The 27,949-nt window shown below is 63.3% G+C and overlaps 1 protein-coding gene across 1 annotated transcript in view; it reads right to left on the bottom strand.

The window, feature by feature from the left end:
• Nucleotides 1–27,949, bottom strand: part of Prex1 (phosphatidylinositol-3,4,5-trisphosphate dependent Rac exchange factor 1) — a 136,552-nt gene that overhangs the window by 75,942 nt on the left and 32,661 nt on the right. Inside the window, exons 2-3 of the mRNA XM_046432975.2 lie at nucleotides 5,245–5,316; nucleotides 2,540–2,662 (exon numbers count right to left, since the gene is read on the bottom strand). Coding sequence (XP_046288931.1) covers nucleotides 2,540–2,662; nucleotides 5,245–5,316 — 195 coding nt within the window. The remainder of the gene's footprint in view (nucleotides 1–2,539; nucleotides 2,663–5,244; nucleotides 5,317–27,949) is intronic.

Below are 27,949 nucleotides of genomic sequence, written 5' to 3'. Positions count from 1 at the left end.
AGTTCTGTTCCACCCGAGCCGTGCCCTCCCCACCCCGAGGCTGGCCTTGCAGAGGGGGCCGGGGGCCTGGGGCACGGCCCCCCTGCGGAGGCTGCTGTGCTGTGCCAGGCAGCCCCCACCCTTGAGGGCAGAGGCACGTCCCCCCCAGAGTGGGGTGGTGGCAGCCGAGTCCCCTCCAGGCCACAGACAGCCATGGGCATGAGGCTGATGCCTGTCCCTCGCCCGGTCACGTGGGGAGGCCCGCAACCTTGATGCACCTGGGCACAACCTGAGGCCTCGTCCCAGGGCCTCTGGATCTGCTGAGGCCATGGGAGCTGGAGCAGCCTCACCCTGGGCCACTGCCCGGGCCACCTACACGTGACTCTCCAGCTTCCAGAACAGTCCACAGGCCGCTTTAAAAACCCCGAGACGGTGACTCAACCCAGCCGCCCCGGCACGGGAAGAGGGGGCGAGGGCTCCTCGTTTTAAATTGAAAATATGATTTAGAACTGAAAACACTGACTCAGGCCGAGAAGGCCGGCTCCCTCCCAGGATCCAATTAGTCAAGGAGGCCCTGGGTGGGCACGGGCAGGTTCCCACCCGTCCCCGGGGCTCCACCTGAGGACGCAGGGCGCAGGCCTGCGGCTGAGGGTGTGGGCAGGCCCCGCAGATGTGGTGCTGGGCTCCAATCCCGCAGGTGTCACAGCAAGAGCCACCCACTTCCCGTTCCCAGGGACGGTGCTCACCTCCCCTTTAAGTCTTTACCTGCCTCATCCTCAAAGAACAACCCGGGGCTCGGGGAAGGGCAAACACGGCCACGTCACTGGGACCTGTGGCCTGGGGCTCTGGCCCAGCCACTTGACACTTGCAGGTCTGACCTGGCTCCTGCTTCCTTAAGGGCAGCGGGAAGGGCTGACAGAGAAGGGGCCCGAGGGCTCTCACACCCTGAGACCCCGTGGTAAGGGGCTGGAATGTTCCAGAACAGCGAGGAGCCAGTGTGGCCGGTCAGGGAGGGCCCTGCGCGGTGTGGGGACTCCATCTAGGAGAGGTGCAAGGAGGCCGGGGGCGCCAAGGGACCCCGTCTTGGCCCTGAGCGTCCGTCCCAGCCCGGGGCGTCCGTCCTGGCTCAGGGTGTCTGTCCCAGCCCCGGGCACCCGTCCTCCTGTCTGGGGCTCACAGCAGCTTTGTCAGGCGGAAGGACGGGCCTCTGAGGCTGGGGACTCCTGTGAAATCCCCGAGCGCCTGGGTGTGGCCCAGCAGCCCGCGGCCTGGGGACTCTGCAGCTGCGCCCCAGAGAAGCTCAGGAGAGGCTCCAGGGAGCAGAGACCCCACGATCACAGCGACAGGACACAGTGACACCCCGAGCCTGACATGGGTGAGGACACACTGCCTTGGCCACCTCTCTCAACCACCTGCAAGGCGGTGTTACCGCCCCGGGGGACAGAGGGGGACACAGGCAGTGAGAGGCGAAGTCTCGAGGGCCACAGAGCAGGGAGGCAGCAGGGCCAGGCTGCGGCCAGGCAGCCGACTCAGCTGGACCCCACAGCCCCGCGCACTGCGTCCTGGGTGCCAGGAGGGCTCCACACACCACCACGGCTGGCGAGCAGGCCCTCGGCCAGCACCGGTCTCACAGGACTCCACGGGGGTCTGGGCAGGGCGGGCAGGGTGCCACGCGCACTCCCTCCTCCCTTCCCAGGAATCCCAGGGAGTGACAGGGGAGGGCAGCTGAGCGCCCCAGCAGGGACCTGAGGGTCCCTGTGAGCCCTCAGTGTGGGCAGGAGACCGGGCAGGAGACGAGCCCCGCACGCACCTGCGGACCCGCCCCCATTCCTGCTAACGTCAGCTACTCCATTCTCAGCCGGGCCATCATGTCACAGCCAAGCCCAATGCCACCTCCTCCAATGCCCTCCCACAGCTACCACTCACGGGACACGGGCTCAGGGCTGGCCAGCTCCCAGGGCTTCACCTCAAGTGACTCCTCCCTGCGCCCCCAGCCTGGGCAGCAGGACCCTCGCTCCCTGTGCTGGACAGCGGAAGGCGGAGGCCTCAGGGTGCGCTGACACCACAGTCCCTGGCTGGTCAGCCCTGAACAGGGACGTGAGCCTCGGCTGCTGGCCCCAGAGGGACGAGCCCTCTTGCTTTCCCCAGAAGGTGCCGCAGCCCTGCACGCCACGTACCACAGCACACAGAACGGGGTATGGAGAGCTGAGCCTGTGGCTGCCCCGCCCCACAGTGCCCAGGAGGACAGCCCAGCCTCTCTGACCTGTGGCCCAAGCAGCACTGGGCATCTGGTGCCCTCCTGGCCAGTGGGTGGCCAAGCCTGGTTCAAACCCGGTGTCTGGGCCAGTTGTGCTCTTGGCTGCCTCTGTTGGTCCCTCTGTGGCAGAGGGGCTCTCAGCCGGCTGGTCATGGGACCCCAGGGCACAGCCACTCAGCAAGAGGCCACAGCCCTCAGGAAGTAGAGAGGGGCCACCCGCTGCCCACTGTGCCTGGGAGGAGCAGCCCACCACGGCCCGCCTCCCAGACGGGCCTGCAGGGTCCGCGCTGGGCAGGTACTCACGAATCTGAGGAACACGTTGCCGAGCTCGTGCTGAGACTGCGGCTCCGGGTGCAGGCAGCACTCCAGGGCGGCCAGGAAGTCCTTGTGCACCTCCAGGATGTCCTCGATGTTGGAGAAGAGGATCTGCGAGCAAGCAGAGGCCCCCGCGTCAGCAGGGCCCAGGGCAAGCCACGCGCCTGAGGAGACAGCGCTCCGGGCACCGGAGCCTGCAGGGAGACGGGAGCTCCCCCGCTGGCCGGGCCGTCCCGAGAAGGTGGGCACGAGCAGGCAGCCTGTGTGGATGGGCAGAGACCGGCCCAGAGCTAAGGTCGTCATGGTCATCATGGTCATGTCACGGTCACGTCATGTCAGCCAGCTCACCCCCAGCCTGCAGGTGAGGGACCAGCACCCCAGCGCCATGTGCCAGCAAGCCCCAGGGACAAGGGTACCACCCTGGCACGTCACACCCACATGCCAGTGCGCGCCAGCCCCAGGACTGAGCTGCACGTGTCCACACCAACACGAGGAGGAAACGCGGTCTGGGGGTCTGGAACCTGCCGTGCAGACACCCCACGTGGGGCCGCCTGCTCCCTCACCTCCACCCAGAGGTTCAAATGCAACCTGACCCAGTAATTCCACACTGTAGAATGTAGCCTTTTTCAGTCATTTCCAGCTAGAGGGACTTTTGCCCCCACGAGACAGACATCTGGCACGTCTGGGGACATTTCAGGCTGTCACAAACTGTGGGACAGAGAGGAGAGTGCTACTGGTGTTTGCAGTCACAGACCAGGCATGCCACTGTGGGGCACAGAACAGAGATGTTCAGGCGCCAGTGTCCACAGTGCCCAGATGGGAGTCTGGGGGTTCAGCCAAGTGACGGTGCTGCAGCCTCACTGGCATTAACAAAAAATTGGGAACAGATATCCACCTGCAGGAACCAGTTAATCACATTATAGTAAGATACATTCCACAGGCAGGAATACTATGCACCTGGAAAAAGAACCTGTGGATACATACACACACAGAATCCCATCGTATCCTCATATAGATTTTAAGTGTGTGGCAGGGAGGGGAATCCAGGTGCCGAACAGGTTCCATTAGGGGCCTGTTTGTGTAAAACAGAACCAAAAATGGTCCCTCCTATCTATGCTGGCGGGAACAGAGATTTTTAGATGGTAATATAAACTGGCAACTGTACAGGTCTCCGGAAAGGACCAGGAAAGATCGTTCTGATCTAAACTCCACAAGTTCCATTTTCCTTCTGTTTATTGCACAAGTGTCTGTGTCAGTTTAAGTGCTGAGCAAGCAAGGTGCTCCCTCGGCTCAAACGCCAGCGCGGAAATGAGCACACGCACAGTCTTGCTCCCTCCGGCATTTTCTGAGCACCTACTGTGTGCCGGGCTCAGAGGCCCAGAGGATACGGCAGGGAGCAGACGAGTCCCACCCCCATGGTGGGGGTGCCCGGGGCGCCCGTCACGGGAAGTGGCTGTGGCAGCCCCAGCCTGCAGTGCCGGGTCCCTCCAGCGCGTCCGCTCACGGGCTGACCCCACTCCTAAGGCCCTCGGTGACTGCAAGGAAGGGCAGGAGCGTGAACCCAAAGGAAATGAGAAACGTCCACCCGAAAGCCGCCTGCACAGTCACGACAGCCAGCAACTGCAAACACCCAACCTGGAGGAGGGCTGTGTGAAGTATTACAGAGCCCCACACAGACCAAGGGCAGCTCCCAGAAGAAGTGAAGGCAAGACCTGGACCCGAAAAGGACAGGTGACGCCGACCGATGGCGTCAGGAGCCAGTGTGCACTCTGAGAGGGAGGACTGTGTAGAGGGACAAGGACGCTCCTGCCTTCGTCTGGGCCGGTGGCACATACCCCTGGGCACCCAGCATCTGGGCTTCACTGCAGGGCGGTTCACCCTCACGGAGAGTGAGGGTCTTAACGCTCGACCTGCCACGATCTCTGAGACGGGACTTGAAGTCACCACAGCGTGCCACACACAGACCCAACCCCCGCAGTGCTCAGCAACGTGTGCCAAGGGAGCAGGCGAAGGAGGGGACCTGGAGAGGGACCCCAACACTCCCCCCAGCCGTCCCCGGGCCACCGTAAGCCTCAGCTTTCCTAGGCACAATGTGATCTCAGAGCCATCGAGGTCGCCGTCCAGTCGAGCAGGGACACCTGGAGGGGGTGGGCATCTTCCTTGGCCACGTGGCTGGGACCTCAGATGCCCACGGTCCCCTCAGACTAGGGCCTTCACAGTCCCAGGGACTGGGCAGCGGCTTCCCAGAGAGCAAGGTCACATCAGAGCCAGGCCCAGCAGGAGGCCCGCCTGGGAGGCCCGGTGCGCACAGAAGGCCATTGATCTCCTCCTCAGCCTCCTGAGCCTCTGCCAAGACAGAGCTGCCTGACCACTCCCCGGCCCCTGACCCCGCTGACCAGCCCGGGCAGGAGGCAGCTGCAGGAGCCGGGCTCCCAGGGCCCTTGGGAAAGGACTTTCCGCTGGTCGGAGCCGGCGCCAGACCCTGGCAGCTGGGAGTCGGGGGCCGCGGGGCCAGGGAGGGTCCCGCACTGGAGCAGAACCGAGCCAGCCGCTCACGGGCCCGGGAGTCCTCCAGGGACATGAGAAAAGGCTGGGGAGCACCAAGCCAGGGCCAGCAGGTGACCTGCCCTCCCAGCATGGCCCAGCAGCAGGGCCCTCCACGGGGCGGGGGGCGGGGCAGCTCTGCGTCCCACCTTGACATTCTCGTCCGTGAGCCCCTTCTCCACGGAGTCCGCCGCGTTCTGCCGGATGCGGTGCAGGAAGGCCTGTGGAGAGAGCGACAGTCAGCACCCGGGAGGGACGGGCTGACCCCCCAGGGCCCGTGAGGCAATGGTCCAGGGACAGGGACGCCCTGCTGACACCCGAGCCAGGGACGCCCCTCACCCTGCGCCAGCTGCACCTCCTTGGGGGCCTGAAGAGACCCAAGAGAATGACACGGGCCAGCTCCCCCCCTCACTGCCGCCCACAGTCCCCGGCGGGTGACAATTCACCTCTCCTAATGTCTCATCCTTTTTTTCCTAACCAACTTAACCTCAAACTTTAACACATTCACACGGCTCAGAAGTCAGGAGTACAAACCCGAAAACAGGAAAAGGCTCTTTCCCAGCCGGCCCACCCCATGTCCCCACCGCCACCCAAGCGTCCTCCGCCACCGCCCCCGCATCCCCACCGCCACCACTGCCACCTGCCCGCTGCCCCCACGTCCCACTCCCGCGTCCTGCCCCTGCCACCCCCATTAATCTCAGCCAGGGGCTTCTCAGGGCCTCCAGAGTCTGCGAACCCCACGTGCACAGGTGCATATAGGGTGGGCCGGGTGCACACGGGGCGGGCAGGTGCGTGCATGATGGGCCAGGTGCACGGGGTGTGCACACAGCAACTCTCGCATCTGCTCCTTCTACCCCCAGGAGAGAGCAGCAGTGTGCACAGGATGGCGACGGGCAGGCACACCCACCCCTTGCCTGGAGCACCCACCCCTCGCTGGAGCACCCTCCATCCTCAGACAGGGCCCCTCGTCCTCCCGTGTGGGTGGACCACGGTCCTTCTGCAGCACTGTTCTGGGGCTCAGCACAGAGAAATCGCCTCCTCCTCCGTGTAGCGCAATGTCTGATGATTAAAAGAAGGGACGAGGGACAAGCAGACACAAGCCCACCTGAAGGAGCTGCCCCCTGTCCGCTCCTAGAGGGAGCAGTCGGGAGGCAGAGGCTCAGGGCCACCGGGTGTTCTGGTTGCTCTATTCTGTTTTGCTTTTCCTGGGGAGTGAGCCCAGGAGGGCCCCTCCCCGAGCCCTTTCTTGTTTTCGCTTTGAGACAGGGTCTCACGGAGTTGCTTAGGGTCTCACTGCGTTGCTGAGGCTGGCCTCAAACCTGCGATCCTCCTGCCTGGGGCTCCTGAGTCTCTGGGACCCCAGGTGTGCGCCACGGCACCCGGCTGCCATCTGGATACCTTATAGCTGAGCCTCCCAGCTCGGGGTGTGGGGGAGAGGGGTGCCGTGTGCCATTTAGAGGTGAACGTGGCCTGGCCCTGGGGGTGTGTGGGACAGAGCCAGCGGGGAGGGGCTGAAGGTGGGGAGGGAGGGGTCGAGGTGGCCCCTAAGGAGAACAGGGCTGTCACCAGCGACCTGCGCCTGCTCGCCCCGGCTCAGCACTGGGCCTGGGCCGGGTTAACCAGACAACAGTCCCACGGAGACCCGGGAGAGGGAGTCCAAGGACTTGTGCCACCCCAGGCCACCGTGAGCTGAGCCTGGCAGCTGGTCACAGCCCATGGGGCCCAGAGGGAACCACCCCAGCGAACAGGGGCCTCCTGCCACCGAGCCCAGCTGCAGGTTCACCGCGAGCGGGCCCATCCCACCACGCCGTCGACAGGGACCCTACGCGTGCTGGGAAAGATGGCGGGGACAGGCCACCACAGAGCTGGGGTCAGGGAGGCAGCTGCGGGAGGCAGAAGGGAGGCTGGCCTCCACATTCAGCTGTCGGATCCTTTCCCATCACGCAGGTGACGACCACGGGGCCGCCGCAAGTCCAGCCACCACCCAGACTCGGGCTTGAGAGGATGAGCGGCTGGGGTCCCACTCGCGGCCTCTGCGTCCCCGTCCAGGCGCAGTGCAGAGGGCTGTGGTCCACCTTTGGCTGACACCCTGGGGTGTATGTCCCCAGCCTGGGCCCCCTCCAGTGGCTCTCCTCGGGTACACCTGGGCACACGAGGAGCACCTCCCACCCACCCCGCCTCCTTCCTCTCCCACCCAGTCACTGCCCCTCTGCCTCCAGGGCTCCAGCCACACCCCGCCGTCCTCACCCCCTCTCCTTCAGGTCCATTTCCAGTCCATGTGCAAACACCACCGGCCTCCCCTGGGAAAGCCCACCGCCTCTCCCACCTCACAGCCGGCCCCCAGCCCAGGCCACCGCATCCCCACCTGGACTAACGCAATCACCTCTGCCCTGGTCCCCCTCACCTTCCCGAGAGTCTAGTCCACACACAGAGACAGAGAGGTCCTTCTAAACGCATAAACCAGATCTTGTCACCCACAGCTCAAAACTTCCATGACTTCCACAGGAGGACATCCAAACCCTCCAGGGCCATAAGGCTCCCAAGCCCTCTGACCCCGCCTTCCAGCACTCCATCCTCCCACACTTCAGGAATCTTCAGCCAAACCTATTATTCCTGCCTCAGGACCTTTGCACATGTCTTACCTGCTAGCAGGCTGCTCTTAGCAATCCACCCTGAACAGGCTCCTTCTTACCCATCAGGCCCTGCTCAAATGTCTCCTCCTCAAAGGGGCCCTCCTGCCTTCATGCTCTCATCACCTTCCCATTTGACAGCTGAGAAAACTGAGGGGAAGTGTCTACACTTGCTCCTCAGGGACAGGCCAAGCTTAAGAAGGGAGCATGGCTCCAACGGAAGAGGTCAGGTTTGGAAACCCGCGGGTCTCCCTCCTTCCTGTGTGTGACCTCAGGAAAGTGTACGGCTTCTCTGAATCTTAGATTCCGCTTCCCAAGTGTGAGAGCCTGGTGACACCGCGGGGACTTTCACAGGTAACAGGACAGAGTGGGTGGGAGTGGGCGGGAGCTCTGGGGAGCAGGGGCCAGGGGCCAGGAGAGGGCCGGGCACCAGCAGGCTGGGGGACCACAGGAAGTGGGAAGTGCCTGGCGGGACAGGCCCCGACACCTGCTGGCTGGCCTTTGAAAGGACAGCAAGGGAGGGGACGGACAGAACTCCTAGAGGATGTCTGGACAGGGCTGGACGCCCACAGGAAGCCAGTCCCCAGGCCCAGGGACAAAGCACCTGCCCAGTGCGCAGACGCAGCTGTCCTGCAGGACCAGGGAGTGGCTGGCCTAGATGGGCTTCCTGTCCCCATTTCTTCACAGGAGCTCAGCCACCACATGGTGCTGGGACAATGGGAGCTCGGGCCACCCACTGAGAAGCTTCAAAGAAGCCACTGGTGGCACAAGGAGCAGCTCTGACCTGAAAGAATGGCGGGCCCTGCTGGCTCTGCCCAGCCCGCGGCCAAGGCACAGGGACCTTCCAGGCGGCAGGAACGTCCTCTGAACGCTGGCGGGAGATGAAGTGGGGCCCTCACCCAGGGGTCTCCATGGAGGCTCTGCCTGGACCACTGCCCCTCTTCCCAGTGTCCTCTCCCGACGTCGGCGACGAGAGACAGAAGGGACGGAAACCCCGCGCCCACCCGCGCCCACCGCCCATCACTGCCCGGTGCTGGCAACCCCTAACTGGGCCGGGTTTGCCCAGGGCCACTGACACAGGGGAAGGGGTGGCCCTCGGGTGCAGGAGCCTCCCGCCTCGTCCGCACGGGGACGGTGTACGCCAAGCCCGGCAGCGAGCACCGTGGACAGGCCCACCTGGCCCAGCTGCCCTGCAATATCAGGCCCCCAGGAGAGGGGACAGCAGGCCCTGGGCAGAGGGGACCCTGCCCCCCGCAGGTGCTCCAGCTCCCCGCCCGGCCTGGGCACCGCACTCCAGGGCCTCTGAAGACAGCGCGGGTATCTTCTGCAGCTGCACCCTGCGTACAGGCGGCGCCCACCCCTGCCACCCCCAGGCGTCCCCCATGCACAGGGCAGTGAGGTGCTCGAGGAGGGCGAGAGCCACAGAGGGACCCCACCAGGCACAGCCCAGCGCCTCCTGCAGTTCCTGGGCCCCACTGTGTGCCAGGCCCCACTCGTGGCCCAGAGGGTCCAGCTGTCACACTGAAGCTGGGGCGAGGTCCCCGCCCTCCGGGAGCTTCCAGGATCCACTCCCCTGGGAGGGTGGCAGGTCTGCCACCTTCCCCACCTTTGGGAAGAACCCAGGCTGCTGTTTGTCCAGGTGTCCGGCAGGGTGGCGCTCCGGTGGCCCCAGAAACTGCTGGGCAGCACCTTCCAGCTGGCTGCTCCCTCCCGGCAAACCACTGTCCCCACGTCAGCCCAGGAAGTGGTCCCTGGGGAAGCCACACACAACCAACCTGGGGCTCACCGCGTGGTACTTAAAACGGTGATGCCACCGCTCTCACACGCTTAGGCTGCTTCTTATGTCCTCGCTGTCACAGGGCTTGATGGACCTGGTGCAGGGCGGCTGCTTCCGGGCTCCCCTTGGGGACGCGGGGCCTTGCTGGGTCAGGGTGCCAGCTTCTCGAGGTGTGACGCGCTGGCTAATGATTAGGGACACCATCATCTTGATTAGTTAGTGCCAATGGCCCGCGTCCAGCCAGCAGTGGGAGGGTTCCAGCAGCACCCCTTGGAGAGGGCCACAGCGTCAGCCGTTCACGCAGCACGCGTCCAACAGGACCTGCCAGGGCCACCGTAAACTCACTTCACCCCCAACGGGTTGGTCTCGTCCGAGTCCCAGGGCGTGAGCCACCTGGGAGGGCTCCAGCCAGAAGCCAACAGGGCAGCACCTGGACCCAGGACTGTCCGACTCCTGCTGCCGTGGGAGGAGGGGATCTCCGTGGTCCCCAGAGCCTGGGACGGAGCGGGAAGACCTGGCAGGATTGACTGGTGGTGCCTGCCAGGCTGGGGGCACCGCAGCCCCAGCCCCAGCGGCTGCCTCACCTGAGGCCCAAGGTGAGCTGGCGACCCACAGGATCACACAGGACCCCAGCCAGATGCCTTGCCGGCCCCACCCGGGGCAAGGACTCAGCCTGGGGTGGCTCTGCCGGTCCCCAGCGTCACACTGGGGAGGACATGCTCCGAGCATCTGGTGGGCTGAGGCCAGGGCTGCCGCTCAGAAGCATCCCCAGAGCACAGGATGGCCCTGGGGGACACCAGCCCAGACCCAGGTGCCCAGGCAGAGAGGAAGCCCTGCTCAGAAGAGGCGCCAGTCACCGCCCGCCGCAGGCCCAGCGCCCTGTGCTCACGGCTCCAGCCGAGGGCCTCCTCGCAGAAGCGCCCTGCACTTGACACAGCCCGTAGCCCGTCCCCCGTCCCCTGTCCCAGCCACAGCACGCACTCTCTCTGCCCATGGGGGCAGAGATCCCTCCTCAGATTGAGAGACCTCCCTGTGGGCCCCATAAAGGAGAGTCCGGCCACCACCCCACACTGGCCCTCCCCTGACCCCTCCACAGCCGACATGGCTGCTGGCACAGACTCAATGACATGCCAGCATGCCCCCCTGGCACAGGGTGGCCTGGGACTGGCACAGAGCTGGTGCTCAGGAAAGGTGGGTTTGCTGAGGAAGGGAGGCTGGAGGCGGCCTCAGGAGTTGGCAGCCCAGGATGGGGGTGCCACCAGAGCACACCCGGCATCCTCCAACACCCATTAGTGTCCCTAACGTGCTTGGCCTTCGCCAGGCGCAGGAACTTCTCTGAGTGGTGTGGTTTCTGTTAAGAGAAGGCCTCACTGTGTACTCCAGGCCAGCCTCAAACTCCTGGGCTCAAGTGATCCTCCTGCCTCAGCCTCCCCAACAGCTGGGACCACGGGTGCAGGCCAGGGACCAGCTGCTCCCTGCAGCCTTTAATCCTGAGTCAACTCCTGGAAAGAGGCGCACGCAAGACTCTGCCCATTTTACAGAGCAGGGCACTGAGGCTCTGCCCAGGAAGGACACCAAGCCACTGAGAGGCGGAGTGGGTCTTGAATCCAGGCAGCAAGTCCCAGCCCGGCCCTGCATGGGCAAGTCGCTGGGCCACAGACCGCAGCACCTAGAAACAGGCAGCAGCTGCCTTGTGGGGTTCCCCCGGGAGCAGCCATCTGTCTGGACCCCGTGGCCACAGTCCTGGGAGGATAGATCTCTCCTAGGAAGAGGCCTTGGAGTCACTCTGAGACCAACACTGGCAACCTGATCTGCCAGGGACACCGCCTGTTTGCCCCCAAGGACACCCCAGTCTCAGCTGGGGTGACCTCACTAGACATATGGCGAAACCTGAGAGGACCAGGGGACAGGCTGGGAGTGGCCCTAGCCTATGGCAAGGACAAAGGCAGGCAGGGATGCATCCCAAGGACCCCAGCCCAATGTGTGCCTAGTGGCCAGGGTCCAGGCCAGCGGACCTGGAGCAGCAAGCACACACCATGGCCAGCCACGGCCACCTGGGATGGTCACCCCACAGGCAGCGCCAGCAGACCCCGCCGGCCTGCACCAGGACGGCTTCCCGGCCGCGAGGACACCAAGGGCTCAGAGCTGGGGGGAGACGCTCCAGGTGCAGGCCCAGGTCAGGGGGCGGCTGAGGGACCCGCACCCCAGGGCACAGAGCGTTCCTCCTGGGATGCGTCTGTGGGTTCTCCGCAGACACCCGGATCCCCCAGCTCTCCCGGAGGCCTCGCGCTCCCTTCTCCAGGGCCAGGAGGCCCCAGGAGTCCTCTTCTGTGTGGTGCCGGAGACGTCACCAAGCCAACACCCCACCACCCAGCCTCGCCCCACCCTGGGGCACTGTGTCCTCTCAGGAAGCAGGATGTGAGCCTGACCGGGGCCAGAGGGTTCAAATCCTGCCCCTACCATCCACGGCTGTGTGACCCAGACAAGGAGCACCACCTCTCTGTGCCTCAGCTGTGGGCGCGACGGACAATCCAAGTATTGGGGCCCCGGTGAGGCCGGAAGGAAATACCGCGGGCGAAACATGGAGCCCAGCTCTAAGGCCAGCTCTGCTGCAGCCTGGTCTCCCGGGACGTGGGGGCCAGGTGAGCGCGCAGACACCCCCACACAGGGCAGAACTCCGACTGGGGCCTGGAACATGGTGGGTCCGCAGGAAAGTCAGCGACTGTCACGTCCACGGTCCCCACGTGGGACAGGCCTGCTGAGCCCGGCCAGTGCAGCCCCCAGTACCAGTGCTGCCCGTAAAACGCTCTCCTGGGGCTCCAGCACCACCCCGAGGGGAGGGAGGGGCACAGGCACTGTGGACCGCAGCGGGCCCACCTGCACACCAGGATGGCCATGTGCCTCACCCCGCACGCCCGCACCCCACCCGCGACGCCCACTCCCAACCACGCGACCTCAAAGGAGCCGGCCTCACTGGGTCAACTTCCTCTTCTGCAAAGCGGGAAGCTGCTGAGGTTTGAGCAAGACGGCGCGGGCAAGGCCTCTGCCCCAGGCTTCCGGGGGACGCCAGGGTCTGGGCGGGGAGGCGCCCTGGGCGACCAAGGAGACACTGTTGTTCAGGGTCATCTTCCGGGATGAGAAGGGCCTCTCCAGGGTCAGGGATGGTCAGGAAAAGCCCGGCGGAGAAGCAGGCATTTGAGCAGACAGGATGGAAGTGACCCAGCAGTTCCGCGGGTGTCTGAGGACATGGCCAGTGCAAAGGCCCACCCTTCCTGGCCAGTCCTCCACAGCTCGCCTGTCCCTGCCCACTGCTCTCCACTGCGAAGCCCTGATGGACCTGGGTTCAGTTACCACACGGTTATCCATCAAACCCACCCAATGTCACCTCCAGAAAGGCTTGTCCACCTAGGTCACTGTGGTGTCCCAAAACCTGAGATTAAGCCCTCCATAAACGTGTCTGAGTAACTGATGAGCCATCTGCACGGACCACCTCTACCCCAGCCCCTTCTAGGCCCAGGCCCGCCCCATCCCCACCCCAGAGGAAGGTGGCGCAAAGCCCCAGCTGCTGCAACCTGCTGGGGAGGTGTGACACCACAGAGGCAGGGGACACGCCCAGGAGGCCCCAGGGGAACTAGGTGCTCCTCCCCACAGGCCTGCACCCCAGGGCTGGGCCCTGCAGCCTGCCCTGCACCCACCGCCACCGGCTCTGGGCCACCTCACCCTGGCCTGCTCAGCGCCCTGCAGGGGGTCTGCCAAGGCTCCAGCCAGGGCGGAATTTCAGACCCCAACTCCCCACTGCTTCTGAGAAAAGTGACCAGGGGCCTCAAGTGTCCCCAGGGCTACAGGCGGCTGGAGCGCAGGGTGTCTCCTGATCTCGGGCCCAGCGGGCTTCACCTGCTCCATGCAGGGCCTCTGGCGGGAGGCCAGACAAGGGACCCAGGGAGCCCGCTGCGTCCTCCGCCCAGGGCAGACATCACTGATGGAGCGCAGATGTTGCTCCTGCGCTCTGTCAGCGGCACCACCACCTGGGCTCACATCGGCCTACTCGACCCGACCTCTGCCGTCCTGGGGACCCCTCAGTTTCCTCTTCTTGTCACTCCTAGAGAACAGGCTCGTCAGGGTGTGTAGCAGGGGACCTCCACCAGGGTGCCTTGAGCCTCTGCTGAGGGCGGCCCTCTGTCCCCCTGGCTTCCCCCACGGAGATACCCACAGCCCTCCTCCCTCTGGCTCTGATGGCCAAAATGCCTCCAGGCATTGCCCAATGTCCCCCCAGCTGAGAGCCACTGCATTGTGGCTCCGTCAGGAAAGTGACCAGAGCCAAGTATTTGGGGTCTCAGGGTGGCCCCGACTACTTTCTCTAGGAAATGAGGACTCAGAAAGGCACCAACTGCTGATGGGTCTGGAGGCCCTTATGGGGTGACAGGCGCGTCCTCAGGTTGGTGACTGTGATAACCCCAAGACCTCCGCCCTGCTCTCAGTGTCCCTGCGCCACCAGGCCTGCAGGTGGGGCCTGGAGCAAAGGCCTGAAGTGACCAGATGGGCGGCTGGGAACAGCCACTTCGGGTGGTATTTCCCGCCTGAAGTCTGGGACAAAGGGGACCAGTCACCGGCCCCAGGATGCAGGGCGGGGAGGATGGCTGGGGCCCTGGGGTCCCCTGCAGTCTGACAGGACAATGGCTGGAATGTGGTGTCCCCTCTGGGGGCTGACATTTGACAGCTGAAGACAATGACTTTCAAGAGGTTTTGTTTCCTGTCCAGAGTTTTTTTTAATCTCCCCAAACAATCGTCCCTGGCTGCTACCTCCTTCCCAGTCCAGTCCCCCTCCTCCCAGTCCCCCTCGGCCTGCAGAGGGTCCTGTTTGCAGAGCCGGAAAAACAATGCACAAAAGTGAGAGAATGCAAAAATAGTGGCCTCGAGGAACAGGACGGGCTGGGTGGCCTGCAGGGCAGTCTCCTGGGGTCATTCTCCCAGTGCCTGGGCAGGCCCAGGAGGGGACAGGCCGATGGCGGCCGGACCCAGGAGTCCCAGGAGCAGAGTGCCACCCTGGCTCAGCTGCAGGGAGCGTCTGTAATGTTCCCACTGCTTCCCACGCACTGCCTCATCCCAGGCAGCCCTACCCTCTTTACAGAAAAGAAGACACAGGTTCTCAGTGGACACCGTGAGGGCACACATGTGGGATCTGGGCCAACGGAGTCCAGGTGCTGACCTTCTGCCACTCTGGCCCAGTCTTGTGCTCTGGGCTTCCCTGACCTCCTGCTCACTTCCCACTCATGGTGGGGCCACATCATTAAGTCATCTCCCCACAGAGCCAAAAAGGCAGGTACCTTTGTCCCCAGAGTCCAGCCCAGGCCTGGCCCTCTGGGCCCAGGAGAAGGAGACCTGGCAGGAAAGTGGCAGAGTCGGTGACACCTCAGGCTCTCAGAGAGGTCCAGGGAGCCTTGACCACTGCCGTAGGCCGAGTGAAGGGCCAAGGACGCCCCACAGATGCCCACACGCTGATCTACGACACCTATCAGGTGTCCCCTTACAGCAAGAGGGACTGTGCAGACGGTGACAGTCATGAAGTGGGAGGTTCTCCTGCATTACCCAGGTGGGCCCAAGGTCACGGCAAGGACCCTTGTGAATCAGAGGAGGGGGCCGGAAAGCAAGGGTCAGAGTGCGTGGAAGGCACGGGCTGCTGGCCGGAGCACGGGCAACCCTGAGTCCAGGAGCGCGGTGCTGCAGTCTGGCTGGGCACCATTCACAAGCCACTTGTCAAGCAGAAACGAACTTTATTTTTAGAACACACACACCGCACCACACAGCTCCTCAGGAAAAACCCTCAGAGCCCAACTGCCACCACGGCTTCCCACAAGCCTCTCAACCCCCCCACTCCTCCTGCTCTTGAGGCCAATTGGCTGGGTCGCATGGGTGGAGCCAAAAGAGTCCCCCAATGAGCAGCTCCGTGGTCTGAAAGGGCGGGGAAACAGCCCAATGAGCATCACCGCAGAGGAGCCAATCAGCTGGCAGCTGGAAGTTTGCTGGGGCCGCTGAGAGCCAATCATTGGCTGGCAGCTGGATGTTTGCTGGGGCCCCTTCGGCTGTGGCTCTCAACAGCGCGGCCTCCAGGAGCTGCGAGGGCAGGGGATTCGGCCCGGCCCCCTCGGCAACTGGATTCGGATCCCTGAGTCCCGACTCCAGAGCTGTAAGGTGACCGATCTGTATGGTTCAAGGACACCGAGTTGGCAGCGACTTGTCACAGCCACCATGGGAAGGCCAGGCACTGTCCAGATGGCGAGGAGCCTCCATCCCCTCCATGTCACCACGGCAGACGCCTCCCAGCCCCGCGGGGTCACGGCCAGGCCTCACCTGCACCGGCAAGGGCAGACGGCCCGCTTACAGGTGGACGGCCAGGGGGGCGGCCACGGAGGATGGATGGCCAGGGAGGACGGCGAGGGTGGATGGTCAGGGAGGACGGCGAGGGTGGATGGCCAGGGAGGAGGGCCAGGGTGGATGGCCAGGGAGGACGGCGAGGGTGGATGGCCAGGGAGGAGGGCCAGGGTGGATGGTCAGGGAGGAGGGCCAGGGTGGATGGTCAGGGAGGACAGCCAGGGTTGTCAGGGCAGGTGGCCAGGGTGGGTGATGGTCAGGGTAGACAGGGCGTGGAGAGCCAGGGAGGACAGCGAGGGTGGACGGCCAGGGTGGATGGTCAGGGTGGATGGATGGTCAGGGTGGAGGATCAGGGGGTACACTATCAGGATGGACGGTCAATGGGTGGACAATCAGGGTGCCCGGCCAGGGAGTATGGCCAGGGAGGATGGCCAGGGTGGGCGGCGGAGCACGAGTCATTACCATAACGATGTGGCCACACGAAGCGCCCTGTGCTGCCGGTCAGCTCGTTCCCTGAGCCTGGCAGGTAGGAAACTCCTAGTGAGTGGGGACAGGGTGGGACAGAGCTCAGACGGAGTGAGGACACAGAGCCCGGGACCAGCCAAGGGCTTGCCGCATGCCAATGCCAGGGTATCGAGGAGGGGACTGCTCGGGTCCCCGACCCACAGATAGGGAAGCGTCCCTGAGGGCAGAGTCACATGCTCAAGTCACCTCTGCAGGGAGGGAGGACGGAGCCCAGAGGCAAGACCGTGGCAAGACCCCGTGTCCCCCTGGGCTCGGAAGAGGGGAAACTAGCTGCAGGGAGGACCGCAGGCCAGACACCAGGACACTCCAGCGACCAGTATCAAGGCGCGTGGGGTCACCCATGGCCTCGTCACGGCCCACGCGCAGCCCCCACTGCCCTGAAAGAACCTGAACACCTGCAGGACCAACTCGGGAAGGAGGGACAGCCGGACGGATGGACGGAGGACTCCACGGCTCCTACACCCTTCTCCCGCCCCAACAGCTCTAACTTGACCTTGACTCGAGGGGCCCACCACGGCCATCCCCCCACTGTCACCTCAGCGCTCAGTCAGGAACTTGCTCTTGTCGGTCACCTCATCCCAGCCACAGCCCCAGAGCTCAGCACCACGGAGCCCCCGTTCCTACCCTCAAATGAGCAGGTGACAGGAGGGGAGGGGCCAGAGGGGACAGGAGGGGAGGGGAAGGAGGGGACGGGAGGGGAGGGGAGCAGGAGCAGGGACCATGGAACAGGGCCACTGGAGGATCACAGGGACCCCCAGCCGTGATGCACAGCAGCTGGGCATCTGGGGCGCCCTGGGCCTCCATTTCCCCGGCTGTCCACCGCTCAGAGCTTTCCACCCTGGTCCCAAACACGGCCCTGGGACCCTGGAAGCCACTGCATGCCCCACCGTCTGTCCCTCTCTGCAGAACGGAGGAGGGGAGCCCCACGGAGCAGCCCTCCAGGCTTCGTGACCACGGAGGCCCCCCACCCCCCACCCCCGGCCCAGACCGATGGTGCGAGTCCTCTCCCAGGACCACCCGCCTGCTCGAGGTCCCTGAAAGCCGTCTGCTATGGGAACGTCATGGCCCTCGTGAGCGCCAGCTGCCCGCGGCCCCCCTCGGCTGTCTGTCTGGCTGCCGTCTGTGGCGGAGGGGTTCAGGCCAGAGCGCATTCTTAAAGTCACAAATGCCCATCGCTGGGAGAACGGATGAACGGATTCTGGAGTTCCCCAGAGAGGCTGGGGACACAGGTGGCATTGCACCACCTCACCGGAGGAGGAAGGTGAGGCGGTGGGGCAGAAGGTGGGGTTCCACCACCACCAGGTTCCAGAATCCCAAGGCTGCCCTCGGAGGTCAGGGCCAGGCACCGTCTGGGGGCTACAGCGGCTGTGACAGAGCCTCACCTGGGCAACGCATGGGCAAGGTTCACGGGCCGTCCCCTAGAGTAGCTCCCCTGAAGTACAGAACTGCACCAGAAACAGCATCACAAAAGCACTTTTTTCGATAAAGCTATGACCTAAAAGGGACTGTCCCCTGCCCCTGGCTCATTCACCTCCCCAGGCAGGATCAGCTCCGCTGAGGCCTGTGGCCAGCGCGGCCCTCGGCCTGGGCTCACCCCACCCACCCTTCCTGCCTCACACCCGGGAGACCTGGCTCCTGGGGCCTGTTGCCAAGAGACAGCTGCCCCCCCCCCACACCCCCAGGTCGAAGCGAGGCCAAGGACAGCGTCAGCTCTGGCTCTGAAGCAAACAGGAAAGAGGTCGGGTTGGCACGGGGGGCAGCCCAGGGCCCCTCCAGGGCTGACGGTGTCCCCACCCCCACAGGCACAAGGACTTTACAGGCTTCACTCTGCAGCTGCTGATGGGCAAGGCCAGGAGTCCCAGTGCAGCCAGGTGGGGACAGGCCCCGGACACCAAGAGCAAAGTCACTGCATGTCACCTCCCTGCTTAAAACCCCAGCAGTGGCTGCCACTGTCAGCAAAAGCCACACTTGCCACCGCAGCCTGGGAAGCCCTGCCTGGCCTCACCTCCCCCTCCCACACCGGCCCCTGGATGGCCTGGGACACCCCGCAGCTTCTGCCACACAGCCCTGTCCCCTGCCCATTCCCAGGCCGCACGCTAGGTCTCGCTCAGGCACCAGCTCCTCAGTGAGGCCCTGAGGAGGGGTCCTCCCTGCACCCAGACCCCCCACCTGGCTACTTTTTTTGTCCAAAGTGCAAATCACCCACCAACATCAGAATGTTTCCTTCCTGGACGTCTTTACTACCTGTCTCCATCATAAACCCCACGAGGGAGGGACCCCGCCTGTCTCCTGCTGCATCCTCAACACAGAAGGTGCTCAGCGCATCAGGAGGCGGCCCAGGGCGGCCAGCCCAAGGTCCATCACAGAACCCGCTTTCTTATACAGCTGTCTGCGTCACTTCCACTTCTGCTGTGACTGTGTTATCTTTACGATTTAGAAAACCCAGTGACGAGGTGGCCCTAAAAGCCAGGTGTGGCCCACCCCAGGTCAACAGGTCTGATGACCAAGAAGTGGCCCTGAGAATCAGTCGGGGAGATTCTCAGAAACCCTCTGCCCGGGAGGCGCACCAGGGAAGGCCAATTGACTCCAGAGGCCAGCCACAAAGGCCTCGAGGACACCCAGAGCTCAGGCTGGAGCAGGTGGCCAGGGGCAGCTGCTCAGAGAGGATGGAAGGATCCCGGGGTGGTCGTGACCAAAAAGCAGAAAGGGCCAAAGGAAGGAGTTGGCGGCCCCAGCAGCACAAGCCTCACGCTCCTCAGGTCACCATGCGCAACCTCTGCCCGGGACCAGCGGGGCACCCGGTGAGGCACCGGCCCCTGCCCGCCCTCAGAGGCCTGGCTGGGCAGCGGGAAAGCCCGAGTGCACATTTTCAGGTGCTGTCCATGTTGGTGGCCAGCGGGGCCCTGGTCTAGGAGGTGGCGGTGATCCTGACCTGGCTGGGTAGGAGAACTGCCCGTAACCACGAAAATTAACACAATGACCACAAAAAAACCCGAAAACACGCCCCGTAGCGCCACTGTGCACGTTCTGCTGTCCTGCGCAGCTGCAGGGACAGCCGCATGGAACTTGGAGTGTCACCCTCCTCTGGCCCGCAGTGGCTGAGGAAGAGGGCGGGTACACACACCTCCCCACTGCCCCATCTCAGGACCCTTGGGACGTTCCCAGCTTCAGACCCTCACTCGCAGGCTCCCGTGAACACCCTGGGACACCAGGTGCCTGGAGTTCCCCCCACCCCCCGCCCCGTGCTCGGGAATTTTTTTAGACTCATCTTGAGAAATGGGGTCCCGGGGGTGTCCAGAGGGCCAGTGGTGCTCTCTCTGCTAAATGTCTCTCCAGTGGGCTGGCACCAACTCACTGCCCTAAAATGATGCCACAGGTGACAGGTCTGTGCCTTCAGGTGGCACAGCTCCAGGGCACAGAGGAGGAGGCTGAGGCGGCAGCAAACTGCCCAAGGCTGGTGCTGCCCAGGAGCTGCCCTGCAGTGCTGTTGAAAGCACTTTGTGGGCGAGAGCAGCGGCAGGCCACCAGCGCTCACAAGGCTGCCACCTGCACCCGGCTGCCCTATGAAGATGACCCTTCCAACCACCCTCTGACAGGACTGGTCCCAGGAGGCAGGGCCAAGCTTCCTGGTGGCCCAGGTACAGCCAGGCAGGGGGTTCGCACCCAGCATGGGAAGGGGGTCATCAGCCCACACCTACAGCAGGAGCCGCGCCCGGCAATGAGACCTGCTTGCTGTGACTTCAGTGACACACTGTGACTTCAGTGACACGCACCTCGGCCACACAGACCCTTCCTGCAGGAGGGATCCCCCAGCCCGGGGGCCCCGGGTCAAGACCTCAGAAGTGCAGCAGAGCATGGGGACCAGGCAGAGGTGACAGTCTGCAGGCACATGGGCAGCAGTGCCCAGGACACACCCAGGGTCCCAAATATCACCCCACCACCAGCCGCAGGACACGGACCGGCTCAGAACCAATGTCCAGCTCCCCCACCCCACCCCCCGGAACTTCCCACCACATCAAGCCGGGGAGGAAGCCGGCGACCAGCAGGAGGAATGTGACAGCGCAGAAATCACGTCACTACGTCGTGTCTGCAGCGAAAAGAAGAGGGGGCAGCGCTCGGAGCAGCCGTCTGGAGAAGTCACTCGGGCCTACCCGGTGGCCACAGGCAAGTCGCCAACCACACCAACCTCAGCTTTACTCGTCTGTGAGAGGGGCAAGGTGGCAGGTGCCCAGGGCCACCATGAAGATGGGGACAGAAGTCAGAAAGCCCTCACTAGCCCAGGCCCAGCGGGCAGCAGGCGCTCAGCAAACCCCCTGACGACACCAAGTTCAAGTCTATCATCCTGGCTCTGACTACCACGTCCTATCAGAGCCTCCTTCAGCTAAGCTGGTCCTGCCCAATGGCCTGGAAGTGCCACATACCCACCCACTAAGCACACAATGCACCCACAGTGTGTCCGCAGAGGCAAGAACCTTCCCTGGGCAGAGCCTTCGTGCGCCTTCTCCCCACATGCACTTGCGGCATGATGGCCAAGACCTGGTGAAGGGGCATAAGCCAAGTGGACAGGGGGGACACAGTTCCAGGCAGAGGGAACAGCATGCAAAGGCTCAGAGGCCAGAGCAGATAAGCAGCAAGGACAGGGCTGAGTCAGAGGGAGCCAGAGGGCAGCGGAGGGAATGAAGCCAGGAGCCAAGCAGGAGCCCCAGGGCAGTCCTGTGGGGCACCTGGGGCCTTCGCTTGCCCCTGAGCAAGGTGAAAACCACAGGCTCCAGTCCAGGTGGGGGACAAGATGTGACTTGGTTCTAACAGACGCTCTGGCGTGTGGAGGGTGGACTGAAGAGGGCGAGCCAGGGCCCATGTGGACCCCGGGGCCTGGGCGGGGTGGAAAAGTGGGCGGACACTCAACTGCCCTGGGGCCGAGCCCAGGGGACCTGCAGACAGATGGGAGGGATGCGACTCCCGGGTTCTACCTGCGACACTGGCGGACAAGAGTCACTTTCACTGAGACAGGAAAGGCTGTAGTTTGTGTGACGGAGTAGAGTGAGCGTTCAATCTGGGACATTTTGAGTCTCTGCCCTCACGCCAGCCATCCACGAGGAAGACAGACCATCAGTCAGCATGTCCTTCCGCTGTGACCAAGCGGGCGCTAGGAAGGTCTGGGCAAGGAACCCAGGAGGGGCATTCAGGGCAGGCTGCCTGGCCGGGCCCCAGGAGCAGAGCCGGGCTGGGGAGGGGCGAGAGCGGCTGCCTCTCCTGCTCCCCTTCCCCCCTCGCACCCACAGCCCAAGCCCGAGAATGGAGGCAGCCTGGCTCTGAGGCCCGAGCTCTGGGGTGGCACAGAGCTGGGTTCAGAGCCCAGAGCTGCCTCTTCTTGTGAGCTGGTCTTCCCGCGACAGAGGCTGCTTAGACGGCTTGGGGTGAGCAGAGCCTGCACACCCGGGAGCGGTGCCCACCGCCTCCCCAGCCCCAGGGAGAAGCTGCCTTGTGGGAAAGCTGAGCAGGGCTCCGACCACAGGCCAGACCCGGCCTCCAGGGCCCGCTCCTGGCCACCCTGCCCAGGGCACAGCAGCCTGCGGGGACTTTCCACAGGTCCAAAACAGGAACCGAGTGGACGTGCACAGCCTCAGGGCTGCACCGAGGGTGTTTTTCCACAGGGAGGCCGAGCACAGTGCTGTGGCTGTTCAGAGTGGCCACTGCCCGCTGCCAAGAGAAGCGGGGCTGCGAGTACCCAGAGCCGCCACAGCCCCGTGCAGGCCCTGCCCACCCGCCAGGGCGTCCTCAGCGGCTGCTAGGGCCAGGCCCCGGTCTAGGCCCTGGGGAAACAACTGGAAGGAGGCGGCCACTCTCTAGAGGCCAGGCAATGGATGGGGACAGCAGTTAACAGAAACCTGTGGCTAAGTGTCCTGAAGAAAATCAAGCAGGACAGGCAGGCGGCGGGCGGGTGCTGTTTTGAAGCAGTGGCCTCTGCAGGAAAGGCCTCCGATGAGGGACAACCAGAGGTCCAGGGAGGAGGTGAGCCGCGGGCAGCAGAGCGAGCCAGCCAGGCAGGGGGAGCCGTGCACAGTGAGGACACGGCTGGGGCGGAGCAAGGACTGGACGAGGCGGCAGGAGTGGGGACAGGCGTGGGACTCTGCAGAAGGGAACGCCGAGGCCAGGCCAGTTGGCAGGAAGGGGGTGGGAAGGGCCCGAGGAAGCAGGGCTGGGCATCCGACAGCTGCCCGGGGGTGCAGCCCTGTCCCCAGGGCGGTACCGAGGACACTACCCAGGACCCGGCCTCCCTTCTGCCCGCCGCCAAGCCTTATTTGTGCCCATATGTAAAATGGAGATGAAGGTCCCGCCCAGCTCCAGGAAGGGGGAATGAGGAGGAATCGGGAGTGCGGCCAGAGGCTGGGCCATCCCGGACCCCAGGGCTGTCCGCTCAGCAACCTCCCAGGTCCCACGGTCACCACAACAGACGCCGCAGCCCCCAGAGACCTAGACCCTCCGGCAGCCCCAAACAGGCTCTTGGGAACTAAGGTGTCCCAGGGGGTGGTTCCTGGCAACCAGCCGCCTGCCTAGCAACAGTTGATGGGATGGCAGCTGGGCTCCACGGCAACCAGCCGCTGGGGCCCAAGGCCGAGCACCACTTGCGGGGTGGGCTCCCAGGCGCCTCTCTGAGCTGCATGACTCACCAGCTCGGAACACCCAGCAGGCTCCTGCATCCAGGGTCCAGCTTGCAGGGCCACAGGCCGGGCCCAGCCAGCACCAGCCCAGGTGGGCACTGCGCTCTGCTGACCCCTAACTCTCCGCTCTGGAAGGAGGCAATGGCGGCCTGGAAGGGACGTGAAAGGGCAGTGTCCACACTGGAACCTCGCCGAGCACAGCAGAGGCAAGCAGGGAGCATGCGTCCGCACCTGGTCCTCCCACAGTCCCCGAGTGGTGGCCTTATTAGTGCGGGACTCTGGGATTTTTAAATGAAATACCCAGATGTGAACGTCTAGACCAGCACAGCGGTGAGCACATGTGAACTGGCAGTGGTGCATTTCCAGGGGCTTCCAGCAGCAACGGGAGCACCAGGCGTCCAGATCTTGGTTTCTAAATGCCATCCCCCAATAGCGAGGACCAGGCTCCCAGGGGGACTGGCGGGTTCTCAGGCTGGAGCACGGAAAGTACAACTGAGCCTGGAACATCTTGTGGTGCCAGCAAGTAAAGCAAAGAGTGGCCAGAGGACAGAGAAGGAAGAAGGAGACTCCAGGGGGACGGGTCAGAAAGGGCCAGCGGGAAGGACTCCCTCAGGGCCAGTGGGGGGACGACCTGAACAATAAGATAAATAGCCATGCGGCTGAGGCACCAGGCAGGCAGCAGTGTGCAGACCGCGGAGGGCCCAGCCGAGGGCTGTGTCCAGTAAGAGGCGGGGAGGGCACCCAGGAAGGCAGGGGTCTCCCAGCAGACGGGGGACCCAGGGCGACTCCACTGAGCCAGCGTAGGGTGGAGGGAGGGAGGAAGAGCAGGGAGGGCCGGGCTCAGGGCAGAAGTGACGACGCGGGCCTGGCCCTACTCAGTTTGAGAGGTCACTAGATATCCAGGTGGCGTGGCAAGGCAAGGTGGCGTGGCCATAAGTGCGAAGTCCAGAGGAGGACGTGCCAGATGCGCTCGCGAGATGGTGGAGAACCACAGAGGTCCCTCCCCTACACAGCCAAAGTCAGGGCCAGGAGGTGGCAGAGAACGGGCCTAGCTACTGAGCCAGGCAAGGGACAGCAGGGAGCCCCAAGTCCCAAGAGCAGGACTTAACTGTGAGAACGGCCTCTACCATCTGCAGCGTCCTCCAGAGGTGCATCCTGAACACCCCACCCCTCACCAAGTCCCCTCAAAACTGGCCAGCCTCTTGTAATGTCACCTGGAGGATCCCCACACAGCCTGCCCTGTGAGCATCTCCCCAACAGTGCACTCATGATCCCCCAAGACCCAACGCTGAATACCACCCGAGCCACAAAAGATCAAAATCCCTAAAGTCGAACTCAGAGAGCTGAAGCCCACAAACGGGAAAGCCCCAGGGAAGAATGGCTGTGTAGGGGGGAGGGAGTGGGGCTGCGGACGGGGTCACCTGCAGGCAGGGTGGTTGCCCCAACCCCATCACCACCCCATCCACATGACACCTTCTACACCAGAGGCCCAGCAGCTGCAGAATTCCCCGAGGGTGGGCTCATTCAGGGCTGCAGGGCTTCTGGTGAGGGTCCGAGTGTGGAGGGAGACAGGCTCCACAGAGCTTCCCAGACCTACCACAGACGCCCGACAGCTGTCCCACTGGGGCTAGTGGACGGCACCTTGAAAACCGTCTGCACCATTTTTTATGAAATATAAGCAATTCATGCCGCAGCTGGCTTTGCAAGTTCTAGAACTTACAGCTCACTTTTGCATTCATGACTGGAAGAAAGCAAAGCACTTCACAAAGGCTTGTCTGGAGCCGTGGTGGGCTGTGTAGACGAGAATGGATCTCAGTTGAACCCCCAAACCATAAAGACAGATCTGGAATTCAGTGTGACCAAGGTTCCAAAAGTGGATTTCAAGGCATTATCAATAAAGTGGGCTTTTTTCATTTTTCCATTCTGCCCAGTGCATTTGGCAAGAACTTGAGACACGTGGACTGGCCACAGCGTGCAGCGGCGACTCCAGTTTAGAACGGTGTCTTCTGCCTGCCTTCCAGCTCCTTCCAGCTGATGAAATTCCAGGAGCTTTAAGGGGTTAAACCACACTTTCCTGAGGAAGCCGGGGCATTGGTGACGGGCAGGAGATGACCACGTGCAGTTAGGAGAAGGAGACCCCGGGACAGCGGTGCCACCCTCAGCCCCCAGGAGCCTCAGGGTGGTCCTAGGAGACAGCACTGAACGCTGAGCTACTGGCTCCCGCAGGCTCGGTCCCGGGTCCCACAGCTACGCTGCGTACACCCAGCACCCCGACCCCTTCCCCGGAACCAGCTTCCCCTCCTTCCACCTCCCAGGAAGCCTTTCTTCCGGTTGGGGGATGGGGCTTTCAGGACTCCAACATCACAGGTTGTAATTTCTAAGGATGATCATTTTCTTTCACATTTTTTATTGGTGCATCATGGTCACACCCAAGGATGGGACGTGTCCTTACCTATGCGGACATGCACACCATGTAAGGTCAAGTGGCCAATGTCACTCCCCAGCCCCAGCTGTCCCCTCCCTCCCTTCTGCTCACTCCCTTTCCTCCTCTGACCTCTCTGAACTTCAGGAGACACCCCCCACCTTTCTTCTCCTTTTTCCTCTCTAGTTTCCACACAGGAGAGAAAACACACGACCTTTGACCTTCTGAGTTTGGGTCATTTTGCTTAACATAATGTTCCCAAGTTCCATCCATTTTCCTGCAAATGCCACAATTTCATTTTCTTGGTGGCTGAATCGAACTCCAGGGTGTAAGTGCCACACTTTCTTTATCCGTTCATCCACTGACGGACCTGGGCTGTCCCTGGTGTGGCTGTTGTGAGTTGTGCTGCTGTGAGCGTAGGCATGTGTGTCCCCGAAGTGAGAGGACTGCAATTCTTCAGGTTCAAGACTGAGGAGTGGAGTGGCCGAGCCATGTGGTGGCTTCGGGCCTGGTCTCGAGGCGTCTCTGGTCTCCTCCCCATGGTGGCTGTGCTAATTCACAGTCCCCCCAACAGTGTGCGAGGGCTCCTCTTCCCCCAGAGCCTCTTGGGCGTTTGTCATCGTCGGTCCTCTTGGTAACGCCACTCTGCCTGGGGTGAGACGGCATCCGAGTGTGGTTCTGGATACTTTATTCCCTCGGGTGGTGCCAGGGCGCAAAGCCCGGCCCATAGGCGCCCGGCCAGCGCTCCACCCCGCGCTGCAGCCCGCCCCAGGGGAGCTGTGATTTGAGTTTCCCTCATTTCAGATATTTGTGGGCCCCTTGTATCGATTCTTCTGAGAAGTGTCTGTTGAATTCACGTGCCCACTGTTAACTGGTTATTTGGTGTTGAGTTTTCTGAGTTCTTTATGTGTCCCGAGATTGACGCGTAGCTGGTGAAGGTTTCCTCCCATTCCTGCCCCCTTGACTGAGCAGAAGCTTTTTAACCCGCTGCCACCCTTGTCAACTCCTGGCCTGATCCTAGCCAGGTCCTCCTGGGCGTCTCGGCCGGCCTCTGGTGGGCGCTGACCTGCCTGTTGTCCTAGGAGCTGCGGTTCCTGGGCACGCCCAGGCCTTTGGTCCATTGGGAGGTGACTTGGGTGCAGGGTGAGGGAAAGGCTCTGGGCCCCCCTTCCACCCGGGGATCCCAGCGTCCCAGCGCTGTCTGTGGAAGAGCCGTCTTATCTCCAACCTATGTTCTGGCTCTGGGAGGAGGCAGGCTGCGGGCGTGCGGCTGTCCCTGTGCCTTCTTCTCGGGTTTTGCGTCCATCGGGCACTCTCTCTGCTGAGCGCTGTGGACGACTCGAGGTCAGGCGCTCGGTGCCTCTGCGTTGCTTTTTTGGCTCAGCCTGGCTTTGGCTCTTCTGGGTCCTTTATTAGGAGGATGACTGCAGAGATTCCTATCTTTGGGGATTTTGACTTTGGGGATGCCAACACTCGGGACCGTGGCATTTGGGGGTGTTTCTGAGTGGCGGCCCAGGCCGTGGAGGAGGCCCGGTGCTCCCCCGGGCAGTCCCAACAGAGGAGAAACAGACAGCAAACGGCCGCAGTGAAACTGCAAGTCCTTCAAAGGACGATGATTTCGTGACATCAATGAAAGTGACGGGGACAGGTGAGGCTGAGGCCAGGAAGCCATGGTGGTCGGACCACTGGCCAGGAGAGAGAAGCTGGGTCAGAGGAGCCAGCTGGGAAGTCCCCAGGAGGTGCTGCGACCACCAAAGAGCAGGCCATGAAAGCCCAAACGACTTCACCGCCACACTGCAGGGCAGCCCTGGTGGTGACCGCGCCACACGCGGCCATTCAGCTTTATCAGAACCGCCCCAACGGAAACTGTCAACTCTAGAAATTCACCAGCACTGCGAGGACGTCCCAGACACAGCTAACACACGAAGAAATTCCACCTATTCTTAGGATTCTGGTTTTCTTCTTCAAGGCAGAGGCCTCATCTGGCCTGTCCCTTGTCCCCAACGCTGCCAGGCCTATCTTCAATGGCTGCTCGGGGCGGGACAAGTTCTGGGGCTGGCCATCTGGAGGGGGAGGATGTCCTGGCCCGGCACACTGCACACTGCTGGGCCCACCTGGGCCAAGGGCCGCCCTCCCCTGGAGGACCCCTTCACTAAGAGCAAAAAGCTGCTCTGCCCTGGGCAAGTGGCCTTTCCCCAGGCCACGGTGGCTCGGCCCAGCTGGCTGGCCTCCTTGGGCACGGGCTCCCAACCTCCCCAAGGCCCCCTCCCCCCCCCAGAGCACGCGGATCAAGCTATCAGCAGAAAACACTCGTGCACGCGCCCAAAACCTGTCCCTTGGTACGCAGGAGCCCCCAGCCTGGGCCAGGCAGTGCAGGTGCAGAAATGGGGAGCGCAGAGCCCCCAGGAGGGACAGGAGGAGGGGTGCGGCAGGAAGCTAAAGCTGGGGTGGGTGGGAGGTGCCACTGAG

This window comes from Marmota monax, unplaced genomic scaffold (genome assembly GCF_021218885.2).
Source record: "Marmota monax isolate L192 unplaced genomic scaffold, Marmota_monax_Labrador192_F-V1.1 WCK01_AAM20220418_F8-fsc00014, whole genome shotgun sequence".
Classification (NCBI taxonomy): Eukaryota; Metazoa; Chordata; class Mammalia; order Rodentia; family Sciuridae; genus Marmota; species Marmota monax.
The sequence above is the reverse complement of the archived record's forward strand: the minus strand, read 5'-3'. Positions and strand labels throughout refer to the sequence as shown.